This window comes from Lepidothrix coronata, unplaced genomic scaffold, assembly GCF_001604755.1.
Source record: "Lepidothrix coronata isolate B3197 unplaced genomic scaffold, Lepidothrix_coronata-1.0 Scaffold361, whole genome shotgun sequence".
NCBI classification, from domain to species: domain Eukaryota; kingdom Metazoa; phylum Chordata; class Aves; order Passeriformes; family Pipridae; genus Lepidothrix; species Lepidothrix coronata.
In genome coordinates this window covers 108,099-121,174 of record NW_016690541.1, presented here as the reverse complement: position 1 = coordinate 121,174, position 13,076 = coordinate 108,099, and the positions used below count along the sequence as shown (strand labels likewise).

Below are 13,076 nucleotides of genomic sequence, written 5' to 3'. Positions count from 1 at the left end.
GGGCAGGCTGTAAGGGGGGGTCAGTGAGGGACAGGGCAGGCTGTAAGGGGGGCTCAGTGAGGAGACAGGGCAGGGCAGGCTGCAGGGAGGGCTCAGTGAGGGGACAGGGCAGGACAGGCTGCAGTGGGGGCTCAGCAAGGGCAGCACAGACCATTTTTGGTGCCAGTACTGGGTTTCCTACCCAGCAGCATTTGCATTTCTTTAATTACACCACTGTTTGGTCACCTGGGACTCATCCCACTTACTGTGCTGTGGGTTTGCTGTCTCACTGACTTCTGTGGATGCTCAGAAAAGTGAGTATGAAAATGCTGGTTCTCGGTTTATCCTTGTTTTCTTTTGTGCTCTCTCCAGTGAGCTCTGGGGAAATTTCCTGCATGACCATTCAGAGTAATTTTTTCATTTTGAACTCAGATTGTCACTTGCCTGTTCAGACACTTTTCATCCCGGTGCCAGCAATCCATTGCACGGAATGCTGCATGAACCCAGCAGGGAATAGAGTTCTCTTTTTACAAGACTGTGGGACTCTAGAGGGCGAGGAGCCCTTATCCAAGGAGTCCTATGTGAAAAACGAGAAGAGTTCAGTGGTTGCTGGGCTGTGATTGAGTGTAGCTCAGCGTGTGTGTAGCTTTTGGGATATGGAGGGCAGTATGGACACATTCAGAGATTTAAGCCAGATGTTGGAGTGAGCAGTGTTTGGGGGCAGCTGTAGCACGTTTAAGGTGATGAACCATGGCAAAGATCACGTTGCTGAACATATCACAGGATGGTTCCTGAACACGAGGGTGTGGGGTGGGGTGAGGTGGTAGGTGAGGGTTGGACTTGAAGGAATGTCATGAGATGAGCTGGGCAAGGGGAAGGCTTAGTAGGAAAGGTTCAGCCCGTCTGTCTGTTCCGGGCTTTGCATTGAAATGGCCAAGGTGGGATTGCTTACCTGTAGGTGAAGAGGTCAAGCACTTCTTCTGACTGTAAAATCGGGGTGCTGCCTCCCTCAAAGCCAGCTGTTCCAGAGAGACCTTGTGGAGAGAAGAGCTAAGCAATGTGTGTGGCTCATGTGTGGTTGACCTTTTGTGCTGGAGAGTGTCCAGAGATGGTAACGGAGCTGGGGAAGGGTCTGGAGCACAAGCCTGATGAGGAGCTCCTGGGGGGGCTCAGCCTGGAGCAAAGGAGGCTCAGGGGGGACCTTCTTACTCTCTGCAACCCCCTGACAGGAGGGGGGAGCCAAGGGGGGTCGGGCTCTGCTCCCAGGGAACAAGGGACAGAATGAGAGGGAGTGGCCTCAAGCTGTGCCAGGGGAGGGTCAGGTTAGATAATAGGAACAATTTCTTCGTGGAAGGGTTTGTCTGCCTCTGGCACTGGCTGCCCAGGGCAGTGGTGGAGTCTCCATTCCTGGAGGGATTTAAAAGCCATGTGGATGTGGCACCTGGGGACATGTGACAGCACCGTGGCCTTGGCAGTGCTGAGGGAATGTTGGACTCAATGGTCTCAGAGGGCTTTTCCAACCCAAACAAATCTGTGGTTCTATGATTTTCTGTGGGTCTAATGCAATCCTTGTCATTCCAGACCTTTGCTCTCTCTTTCAGGATGCCCACAACTGCATTCCCGAGCTGGACAGTGAAACAGCCATGTTCTCCGTCTACGATGGACACGGAGGTAACTGTGCCCGCTGTGCTCTCTCCTGTCCTTCAGTGTGACCCCTCTGTCCGTGCCTGCTGGGGCATCCATCCATCTCTAGGAATCCTGCTCCTTCCTGGGAAGCGTTTTCTTTGATAGAGATCGTCAGTGGAGGTTCTGAATGTTTCTTGGGGTCCTAGAAGGAAGGTCAGGGGCTGATCTGAAATTGAAATCAGATTTGCATTCCATCCTCTGACTTTGGCTGTTTTCATGGTGGATAAGCTGGACAGGAGAGTCACAGAAGGAAAGGTGGTAAGAAAAACCACCTGAGATGGGATCAGAGGTCTGAATGTAGGCAGTGTGTTCCGGTGGTTGCCACAGGAAAAAGTAGAAATCAGAACAGGAAGATCCATTCCCTTCTGTACCTGCCCAGCTCCCACTCCCCAGGTAAGGGTTCCCTGAGCTGGAAGTTGCAGCCATTCCATCCTGCACACATGTTGGAGCCTTCTCGATGAACTGTCTCTTCATGAATTTGTTCAATTGCATTTTAAACAGGTTTCTATGTTTGGTGATTGTTTGCATTGTGCATTTTGTATAGAATTATTTGAAAAAGATATGATTAAATCTGCTGCCTGATAATTTCACTGCAATATCTCTGACACATATGAGGAATGAGTGAGTAATCACTCCGTAAGCACTTTTCACTTTTACCATTTTGGACTTCAGGTCCTTTCTTTCAGTTGGAGAAGCCCTGGGCTTGTCTCTGCTCATCCAGCTGAATATTGCTATTAAATATTTTTGCTAATATTACAGAATTCCTTCTGCCAATATCACATAAAAGCACAAGATCCTGTTGTTAAATCTTGCAAATTATTTTAGTTTTGATCATCCTTAGTGATCCATTACGTTTTAATAACCTCTTTTCCTGATAATTTATGTAGATGTTGGTCAACATATCTCTTCAAGGAGCTCTCCCAGTGGCCCTTCTCCATTCTGAAAACTGCTCCTGTCCAACCTCGCTGCTTTTCCCATGGCAGCAGTATGGGAAACATTTGATGATTTATTTGAAAGCCTTTTGAAAATCTGTGTGGAGTAGATGAACTAAACTGCCTGTTTCCTCCTGCTCATTTGCTCTGAAACACACTGGCCAGTTAGTGACTATCCCTGCTGTGTATGTGTCCCTGAGCATTTAAAAGCCGTGTGGACAGTTTGTCCTGTTTGCTGTGTTCCCGTGCCAGCTCTGCTGCTCTGGAGTGTTGTGAGCCCAGTTCCCCTACTCTGAGGCACTTCAGTGTATTTTTGGTGTGGTCTGTCTGCTTCTCCTTTCTCTGATACGAAGCAGATTTCAGTGGAAGCTTACACAGTGTTGTTCATTATTTCCACTTGCCTTTAGACCTGAGATATCCTAAATTGCCAATTTGCAAATTACAGCTTAAGACCCTTTTTTGCAATAGTCTGTACTAAAAAGCTCAGCCTGAGTAGGCTGCTGGCGAGTAGCTCTTCCAAAGATGCTGTCTCAGCTGTAGAATGTATTTAATGCTCTTAAAGTATTTTCCTCCTGAACTTCATCTTAGAGTGTGCAGAGATTCGAGTGGAGCAGTCACTGATATCCTGGAGAGTATGTTTGAGAGCATGGGGATGATGGGTTGGTGCTGAGAGGCAGAGAGTGACAAGGAAACAGGATGTGGGGATTCAGCAGCTACTCACCTCAGTGCAGCAACTCAGAAACCGTCTGTGTATGTCAGTCAAAAATAAAGATAAGGAGCATCTACCATAAACAGGTCAAGAATGAATAGCATCAAACCATCTGTTCTCCTCTGAGCTCAGTATGTTGTTTTTTCAGCTGCCAAGAAGGTCTATTCCACGTGTGGGGTTTTAGAGAGACTGTGGACACTCGTGACATTCCCGTTAGTGTAGGACATGAAGTGGTGTGCTTGGGGATTTTAAATACAGCAGGAAAGATTCAAGATAGACATTGGGGAAAGGCATGGAATGGCAAAGCACAGGCATGGCTTTCTAACTCATATTTTAGGTTTCTAGTGGTTGAATCTCTACAGCTCTTCCTGGACAAACCTTATCAGGAAAGATATGGATATAGTTGAACCTGACTCTGAAGAACAGCTTTTGCCCATCTCTACTATTGTATGAGTTTATTGATGCATTAGTTATTTAGTTTGAAACAATTTCTCAGGTCTCTCCCATGTAAGAGTTAGTTTTTTGGGTGGGAACCTTGCTAAGCTTTATTAGCTGCCAGTGCAAAAACTGAATTTAGCTTCTCTTATATACCTTGCTTATCTCTCAGCATGAAACTCTCCAGTAAGCTTCCTGCTTCGAATGGGTTGGGAAAAGTTTTTATTATTCTGTTATTTGAAAAAAGGGTGGGTTTGAGGGGTTTTTTCCTATTAACTTTTTCCATTTCACTCATCAGTTTTTCTCTTACGTTTCCCCACTGTGGGCAAGCCTTCTAGTGTTTGAAAGATGCTGCTGGGTTGGTTTTTTTGCCTTCCTCTGCTTCCTTTTTATGTGCCCTGGCCTCTCTTCCCTCCAGATCCTGGAGAATGATATTTGGGCACTCTGCCCCTTCAGTGGGGTTTCTGATCATTCTCTGTCACTGTCTCTTGTGCTTTAGCCTTTTAGCTCTTCCTTTTAATAACTGTCTTCGTTGACACTTATCTTTGCATTGCTTGTCTGTCTTGGGCTTTATTTCTCTCTCTTTGCTATTTTCCATTTTGCTATTTTTTTACATAATTATTGCTATTATTACTGTTTTAATGTCCTCTGAACTCAAGGGTTTCCTTCCTTTTGCCCTTCCAATCCTCTCTGCTGTACCACGAGGAGAGGTGGGTGGGCAAGTGGCCGGGCAGTGCTTAGTAGCCATCTGGGGTTAAACCATGAGAGTCCTTTCTTGGCACCCACTGTGGGTCTGGAAGGGTTGGAGCTAATAACGGATTGAGCAGAGCATGTTAGAGGGGATTTATAGCTGTTAGCAGCTGCAGGTCACCACAGTGGTTCAGCTGTTCCTGCTATCAGTTTACCTGACCCACGCTGTGATCTTTTTTGTGCTGTACCTGCTAAAGGCTGCTGTTGGCTCCTGCCTGTTGCTGAGCTCTGCAGTGATTAGTGGTGTTTGCCTGGGAGATCTGTTATTCAAACACTGACCTTGGGCCTAATCTGGCATTTGGGCTCTGCACTGAGGCCATCGCTGTCCTTCAGGTCTCGTCTCATGGAGACAATTAACAATTATTTACCTTCCTCCAAAAGGTTTTTGTGGAGGAAACACAGAATGGCCAGGGCCTCACCACCCTCACAGGCAAGACTTTCTTCCTGATATCCCATTTAGCCCTCCCCTCTGTCAGTGTGAAGCCATTCACCCTTGTCCTGTCGCTCCAGGCCCTTGTCATAGATCCTTTCCAGTGTTCCCAGGTCAAATCCAGTCTCTCTGTTCCCTGGGTCTGTACCATGGAATGCTTTGCAGTGCTGTGTAGCAGCAGCCGTTTGCTGTTTCTGTTCTCTGTCAATGGCCACTTGATCCCTTTTCCGCAGGCACACTGGAAAAGTCCCTTGTCTGCTGTTTCTTTCTTTCTCCCAAATCTCCCCGCGCCTCCAGTTCCCACTGTGTTCCCTCTGCCTCTCCCTTTGCTGAGCTGATGGCTGCTGCTGCTTTGCCCTCAACTCCCCTGCTCCCCGTTCCTTCACAGAGCCTTGCTCCTGCCTGCATAACTTCTCATCGTGCCCAGCTGCCTGCACAGCCTCTGTTGGGCTGGGAGAAGGGCAGGGAGCTGGGATATGCAGCGGCTGGTCCATCCTGTGGAAAACCATCTGTGTGAAAACTGTCCTGTAGCCCGAAGGAAAGGAGCACACGTGGCTCTGGCTGTACCCACGTCCCCAGGGAAGCCCCAGGTGCAGGGAGGCTCTGGAGTGCTGTGTCCAGCTACCCACACTGCTGCTTCTTTGCCTTGTGACAGGGAACGGCTGGTCCAGCACAGCCTCAAGGATGCCCCTGGACCCTGTGGCAGGACCTGCAGCCTGCCCCGCTCCCCTCCCTCCTGTGCTGTCATTTCATTTGTTTCTCAGTTTCTAGCTCTTAACTTTTGTTTCTCATGAATGTGAGCCAGGTTCCTGTGTCCTACATCGTTCTTTGCCTCATATAAAAACCTCAATGACTAGTCTGATCTCTTACACTACTCTTTCTGGTCCCCGTTCAAGATAAAATAGAGAAATTCATGATCCCTCACTGTTTACTCTTTCTCCTCTCTTAATAGCACCTCCGTGATCACAACAAATGCCTCCATGCCCTGTTCTGTATGTGACACCATTAATTACTGAGCTGTAGAGGGAATTCTGGCTTTTAAAAATCTCTCAGCTGCTCTAGGGTGGGCACTTGGCTTGAGTTGTTGTTCCTCAGTCCCAGTTTATCCCTTGTGCTCTTGGCATGGTGCTCCTGCCAGCTGCTGTTTGTTGTGCCGTGAACACACACACACACACCCCTTCCTGTACCAGGGTGGCTGCCCCACCTTCTGAAAGGCTCATCTCAAGCTGTGGGATCCCATTGCTGTTGGTGTGGAACACACACTAGAGCACAGAGCACTTTTTATATGCTCATTGCATGTTGATAATGATCTGAGAGAGCCTACGTTGATCAAAAGCTTCCCTTTTCTTCTGCTTGCACTGACATGTGAAAATAGAGGTGTCCAGCTAGCCTGGGCCTAAAGAGTCAGTCTGAATATCACATTGGGCCTCAGCTCGCTCTTGGGAAGCTCACAGCATTGACCACACCTGGTGGTTTGGAGCTCACTGAGGTTTGCCAGGGCCATAAGCAAATCCTGCTGCTCTGGGGTGCTGCCCCTGGGAAGGTGTGAGTGGGACCCCCAGAGTCAACTGCTGTGTCACCATTCTGTGTCTGGGGCAGCTCTGGTTTGTGTCCTGGGATTTGCTTCCAGAGTTCAGTTGCTCAAGAGCATGCTGTATGTGGGAGGATCAGCCTCTTTAAATGGTTTCTGCTCTTTTTCAGGAGAAGAAGTTGCCCTGTACTGCGCCAAGTACCTCCCTGAGATCATCAAAGATCAGAAGGCCTACAAGGAAGGCAAATTGCAAAAGGTAAAGAGCCAATTCTGCCCTGGAATGAGTGAGCACCAACGCGGGGGAAAGCCCTTGTGTCAGTACCCAGTGCCTCTGTGCAGGTTGTCCAGGGAGGCAATGGAGGCTCCATCCTTGGAGCTGTTCAGAATGTGTCTGAATATGGTCCTGGGCAATCAGCTCTGGGCGTCCCTGCTGGAGCAGGGGGTTGGATCAGGAGAATCCCAGAGGTCCCCGCCAGCTGCAGCCATGCTGTGATTCTGTATGGTGTGCATGCTGGAAGAGACAGGATTGCACAGCATGGCAATGCTTCTGTAGGGAAGTGGAGGCTGCCCACTCATGTCTGTTCACATGCAGGCCCTGGAAGATGCATTCTTGGCCATTGATGCCAAGCTCACCACCGAGGAGGTGATTAAGGAGCTCTCCCAAATGGCCGGGCGGCCCCAAGATGATGAAGATGAGAAAGAGAAAGTTGCTGATGAAGATGATGGTAAGTAAGTCAGCTGCCACCGAGCATACAAGGCTGCAGCTGCAGGACAAGGACCAAGAGCAGCAGGGCCAGGTCTCCTTTGGCACAAGGTTTTCTGTCCCAGTTTCTCAGTTAAGTTTTGGCTGAGCTGAGCTGCCACACCTCAGCACCGTCCGTGGCTTTGGGCTGGTGCTGGGGGAGTCCAGATCCATTTGGGAGCTTAATGCTATGGATAACAAACCAGCTTGTCACCATTTTCCATAGGCCTTCCTCCACAGGGTGCAGGGTTGCAGGATGTGTCAGGAACTCTTGAGCTGGGAAGTGGGCTGAGTTGTGGAAGGGAAATAATGTGGTGTGCAGCACTCTGCTCTCCCAGGCTGGTGGCAGCAGGTAGGACTGAAGTAGATTCTGGTCTCTTCACAAAAAAGCAAGTGTTCCACCAGTAAGTGGTTGCCAGCCCCCAGAGCCAGACAGGAGGTGGTTCCTGGGTTGGAATTCTGTGCTGTTCTTGCTGAGTACCTTGTGACCAGTCTTGAGGCAGATGTAAGGCAGTACCGTCACTGTGAGCACTGTGTTGGTCTGGAAACACTGAGTTAGTTTGTTGAACGTCATTCTCCAGCTGACAGGGATGAAGTAGGTGCTTGGTTGGTTGGGTTTTCTTTCTTTTTGTCCTGTGTTTTCAGGAGCATTTGGGATATGGGTATGCGTTTTCCTTTTGGGATTAAATAGCAAAGCAAACTATAACTAAGGGGATGTCAGTAGGGAAGTGGTGGTCATTGGCTTATGGTTTAGCGAAGGTCATCCCATTTTCTGCCTAGTCCCACTTGGGAGATGCTGTGGTCACTGCCCAAAGCTGTGCTCCCACCTGTTGCACCTGTCCAGGTGACAGCTGGTGGGGATCCCCGCAGTGTTTCAGGCCCATGGAGCAACTACTCTCTTCTTGTCCTGCAGCATTACTGACCAAACCTGCTCATGGAAGCGGCGAGTCTGCTTGCCCACAGCTCCCCAGGAGCCTGTGCTCAGGAAAGCAAGGCTCCACTCCCAGCCATGCAGCTGATGTGAAGGCTCTGTGCTGCTGTCAGTCAGCCAGGGAGCACCGGGACTGGGGCACTGGGGGGACTGTCAGGCTGTGCCGTGGTCAGAGCTGTGGCCCTGCCATTTCCATCCTGCTCACCTGCAGCACCTGGGATGGCATGGGCCTGACTGTGTGCTCACAGTGAGCCTGGGGAGCACTGCTGGAACTCTGCAGCAGCAGCCTTAGCCAGGGCAGCTCATCACTGGACCCAGCGTGGTGGGTATCCTGCTCTCTGAGCCTCTCTGTCCTCACCTCCTCTCCTTTCCATTTGCAGTGGATAATGAGGAAGCTGCTCTTCTGCACGAAGAAGCCACAATGACCATTGAGGAGCTTCTCACACGTTATGGACAAAACTGCACCAAGAACCTCAAAGCCAAGTCTGTAGCTGCAGCTGGGGATAACACTGCGGAGGGGACAGGCAAGCAGCATGATGGGGAGTCAAATATGAATGGAGAGGCTGACCCAGGGGAGCTTCCTGACCACAAGGAGAGGAAGAACGGGAAGCCAGATGAAGAAATCACGGGTATTTCCTCCACCTCAGACAAAGCCAGCGCTGGAGGCAACAGCCCTGCTCTGCAGAAGCCTGAACTAGGCAAAGGTGACGAGGCCGTCACCTCTTCTACTGGGGAGGCCGGGCCCTCCTGCTCCTCCACGGGAAAGCCCCAGCGCACAACCAAATCCAAATTTTTTGAGGACAGTGAGGATGAGTCAGATGAGGTTGAGGAAGAGGAGGAAGACAGTGAGGTAGGAAACAGCACTGGGACAGAGTGGCCTTCTGGCTGGGCAGAATGCATTGCTTACGGTGGTACTTGAGAAAAGCCCCTGGCTCATCCTAGGTGTGTCCTAGGAGCAGGTGTTTCAGACTGATCCTTTGAGGCCATCCCATGGGAATGTTTGGGATTGTTGAGCTAACCCTGAAGGACACACACTCTCATCCTGCAGCGGCCATAGCCAACAGCCCTGGGTCCTGCTGCATGCACCATCCCTTCATCCACTGCTGTAGTGACACCAGCTGCTCTGGTTGTAGCCATCAGGTGTGGGGGCCATGTGCCAGGTCACCTCACACCTCTGGGGGAACTGACCATCAGTCCCCAGGATGGAGGGACCAGCAGGGGAGAGGGCACTGAGCGTCCTGTGTGAGTCCTATGGTATCACTCCTTTCTTGTAGGAGTGCAGTGAGGATGAGGATGGTTACAGCAGTGAAGAAGCAGAGAATGAAGATGATGAAGATGACACTGAAGAATTAGAGGAGGATGAGGATGAAGAGGAGGAAATGTTGTTACCAGGCATGGAGGGGAAAGAGGAGGTACACCATGTTCTTGTGTTCTGCAGCGTAGTGTGGAGCCAGGGGCACTTGGGAGACTCAGCAAGGGGTTGTTCCTGCTCAGGTGGGGATAGAACACCCTGCGTGCTCTCCTGGGGGTGAGGGAGCTGCCAACAGCCTGGGTTTGTGCAAAGGCTGAGGGATGGGCCTGGATCTGGGCAGAAGGCTGAGGTAGACGAGGCTGATCCTGCTTCTGGGTGTGGGGTATGTGGAAATGCTGTGGGGCTTGTGTGGAGGGAGAGCATGAGGCAGGAGCAGACGGGCTCCACCGGCACTGCCGCTCCAGGGCACAGCATCGCTCCTCAGCCCGTGCAGTGCAGGCAGGTGGGCCAGGAACCCAGAGGTCATGTAAAGGGGACATGGCTTCCAAGGTGGCAATTTCTCCCTTTGGGGAGATGGCCTGGCTTGCAGTGACAATCTGCTTGAGCTGGGCTGGGGCTGGAATCAGCATGTTAGAGCAGGGGATATGGCAGGACGTGTGGAACACCAGGCAATCCTGACCCACTGAGCTGCATGAAGCTGAAATGGAGTTGTTGCCTGATCCTGCCCCTCAGTGAACACCTCCCTGGTGTTTCACACTCCCTTAGGCTTTCTCCATCACTCTGTGTGTGCTCATGGGGTGAGATGCAGCACCGTGGGGTCTGGGACACAGCTGAGGCTGGCTCCCTTAGTGACCCGACGTGGAGCCATAGAGAAGGGAATCTCACCAAAATCCTGTGTCTCTTGCAGCCCGGCTCGGACAGCGGGACCACCGCTGTCGTGGCGCTGATCCGGGGCAGGCAGCTGATCGTGGCCAACGCCGGGGACTCGCGCTGCGTCGTGTCGGAGGGCGGCAAGGCCGTCGACATGTCGTACGACCACAAGCCAGAGGATGAGGTGGAGCTGGCCCGGATAAAGAACGCTGGCGGCAAGGTCACCATGGACGGGAGGGTGAACGGCGGCCTCAACCTCTCCAGGGCCATCGGTGAGCAGGAGGGGGGATGCTGGCAGGCCTGGCCTCAGACAGCTGTGCTGCCAGCACTGCCAGCCACCGAGGTTATAGAACAGTTTTTAACCAGATGGGTAGAGCCTGTTCTTTATTTGATGGGAGATTTCAGTCTAATTGGAGAAAATGGCCATGAAGCAGTTGGACACCAGTGGAAAGCAGCACCTAGCACCTCCCAGGCTGTTGTGCCAGTAGCTGGGTTATCAAAAACCAGCTCATGTAAACTGTCCCAAAACCAGACTGCTGCCTTTGGAAACAGGACTTTTCCTGCTCTCTGTCTGTTGAGGGACCTTGGTGTGTTGCTTCCTGGGGACCTGGCTTCATGGTAGTTTGAACCCACTTGGTCATCTGTACTTCTGCAGAAGGACCCAAACCATTGAAATCATTATCCTAGGGTAAAGAGATAAAAACATCTTTAGGATAGAGATAAGGAGTTTGTTTATCTAGGGAGACACTGACATTCCCACCTGCTATTTTGTGGTGGCCCTGGAAGTCCCTTTGTAGGCTCTGATTCCTGATAAACTGCTAGCTGGAGCTGAGGATCAGTTTTCTCAAGTGGGCTTTGAATCATAGAATGAACCCTGGAATGGTTTGAATGGGATGGAACTTAAAGATCATCTTGTTCCAACCCCCACTGCCATGGGCAGTGACACCTTGCACTAGACCGGGTTGCTCCAAGTGCCATCCAGCCTGGTCCAGAACACTTTCAGGCTGGGGCAGCCACAGCCTCTCCAGAGGTGACAGGTGCTGTGTGCTGTTGGCCTGGTGTTGCCCCAGGAGGTGGGGAAGTAGCACTTGATTTGGGGTGAAGAGAGGCTGAGCTGGCCAAGGCCCCTCTTCCCTGGACTAGCCAGAGCTGACACTTGGAACCTCCGGTAGTTCTCTGCCTCATGGCCCACAGCTTGATCCCAGGCAATGGGAGCACTGGCTGGATCCCACTGGGGCCTTGTTGTGGGGCAGTGCTGCTCCCTGTGCAGGGCAGGCAGCACTGCCCGTGCCCAGACATCCTCCTCCCCACCACAGGAGATCACTTCTACAAGCGGAACAAGAACCTCCCTCCAGAAGAGCAGATGATCTCTGCCTTGCCTGACATCAAAGTGCTGACAATAAACGATGACCACGACTTCATGGTCATTGCCTGCGATGGAATTTGGTGAGTGGTGAGGGAGCTGTTGTGCCTCTGGGGTATCGCTTCTCTGGTCTTTCTCTGGAGCTGGGCCTGGGGAAGGCCTGTTGGACACTGGCATGTGTGTTCCCTTTGCCTGCTCTTCTGACCTCTCTGCTCTGCAGGAATGTGATGAGCAGCCAGGAAGTGGTGGATTTCATCCAGTCCAAGATCACTCAAAAGGATGAGAACGGAGTCCTGCGGCCGCTCTCCTCCATCGTAGAAGAGGTAAAGTCCGGAGTTCTGCTGTCCCTGCAGCAGCACAGCGTTTCTGTGTCCCAGCTCAGGACCTGGCTCTGCCCTCCTGCTCCCTCACATGGGCTCATTCAGCACTCAGGGGGTCTGCAGCTCATGGGCTGTGATGGGCAGGAGCAGAAACACCTCTGCAATGAGACCCAGTTCCCTGGGCACCCAGGCCTGTGTCTGACCTTGGGGGTGCTGTCCAGCCAAAGGAGTTGCTGCCCACATTCAGAAACCTGGTGCTGCTGAGGCCATTTCTGTCTCTTCTCTGGTGGGAACAGCATTTAACTCATCCCATATAGCCCTGGCCTGGCAGCACCTGAGCCACTGTTAGGTGTTGGAATGGGCCCAGTGCCTCGGAGTGGTCCCAGTGTGTGTCTGCTCTCTGCTGACTTGCTCTTTCCCTCCCCAGCTGCTGGATCAGTGCTTGGCTCCAGACACCTCAGGAGACGGCACCGGCTGCGATAACATGACCTGCATCATCATCAGCTTCAAACCCCGTAACACACACCCACCTGCTGAGAGTGGGAAGCGGAAACTGGGGGAGGTGGCGGCACCAGTGGAGGAGAACGGCGGGGACAGCACCAAGAAGGCCAAGCTGGAGTAGCGGGGCCTGCCCAGGGACTGGGCTGTGCTCACCAGACTCTCGTTTCTTACCCATGCTGAACTCAAGACTCCAAGTCTTGTCCTTTTTTTAGCCTTAGTAGAGGCCTTGTTTGTCCGTGTCCTGGTCGGGGGGTGGGGGGCGGGTCTGGTTAGCGAGGGCATGTCGCACTGTTCATCCATAACCATTCCAAAGAGGGAGCGAGGACGGAGCTGCGCCCGGGAGCGCCACAGCGCAGAGCCCGTGGTGAGGAGGAGGAGGAGGATGTCCCCCCATTGTCTCCATGTGGTTGTTGCCATTTCTGTGCCTGTGAATTTCTGTTCGGAGGGAAGAACTTTTTCACTGTTGAGGTTTTTTTAATCTGCACCCGATTATTTAAGGCCCTTTCTGTTTTTATTTGTGAAACAATCTGGCGGTGGTGCTGAGGCCACGCCGTGTTCGGTTGTACACTTTCAATCAATACTTTTTTCAAACTAAAAGACTGGAAAACACAGCTATGCTCCTGGTCCTTGGTTCTTTCCTGGAAG

General features: G+C 51.7%; 1 protein-coding gene across 1 annotated transcript in view; it reads left to right on the top strand.

Annotated features, from left to right (window-relative positions):
- Nucleotides 1–13,042, top strand: part of PPM1G (protein phosphatase, Mg2+/Mn2+ dependent 1G) — a 15,862-nt gene extending 2,820 nt beyond the window's left edge. The window contains exons 2-10 of the mRNA XM_017838812.1: nucleotides 1,581–1,650; nucleotides 6,623–6,708; nucleotides 7,045–7,177; nucleotides 8,506–8,975; nucleotides 9,400–9,537; nucleotides 10,285–10,519; nucleotides 11,564–11,693; nucleotides 11,831–11,933; nucleotides 12,358–13,042. Of these exons, the coding sequence (XP_017694301.1) occupies nucleotides 1,581–1,650; nucleotides 6,623–6,708; nucleotides 7,045–7,177; nucleotides 8,506–8,975; nucleotides 9,400–9,537; nucleotides 10,285–10,519; nucleotides 11,564–11,693; nucleotides 11,831–11,933; nucleotides 12,358–12,552 (1,560 nt within the window). The 3' untranslated portion in view covers nucleotides 12,553–13,042. The remainder of the gene's footprint in view (nucleotides 1–1,580; nucleotides 1,651–6,622; nucleotides 6,709–7,044; nucleotides 7,178–8,505; nucleotides 8,976–9,399; nucleotides 9,538–10,284; nucleotides 10,520–11,563; nucleotides 11,694–11,830; nucleotides 11,934–12,357) is intronic.
- The last annotated feature ends 34 nt before the right edge of the window (nucleotides 13,043–13,076 follow it).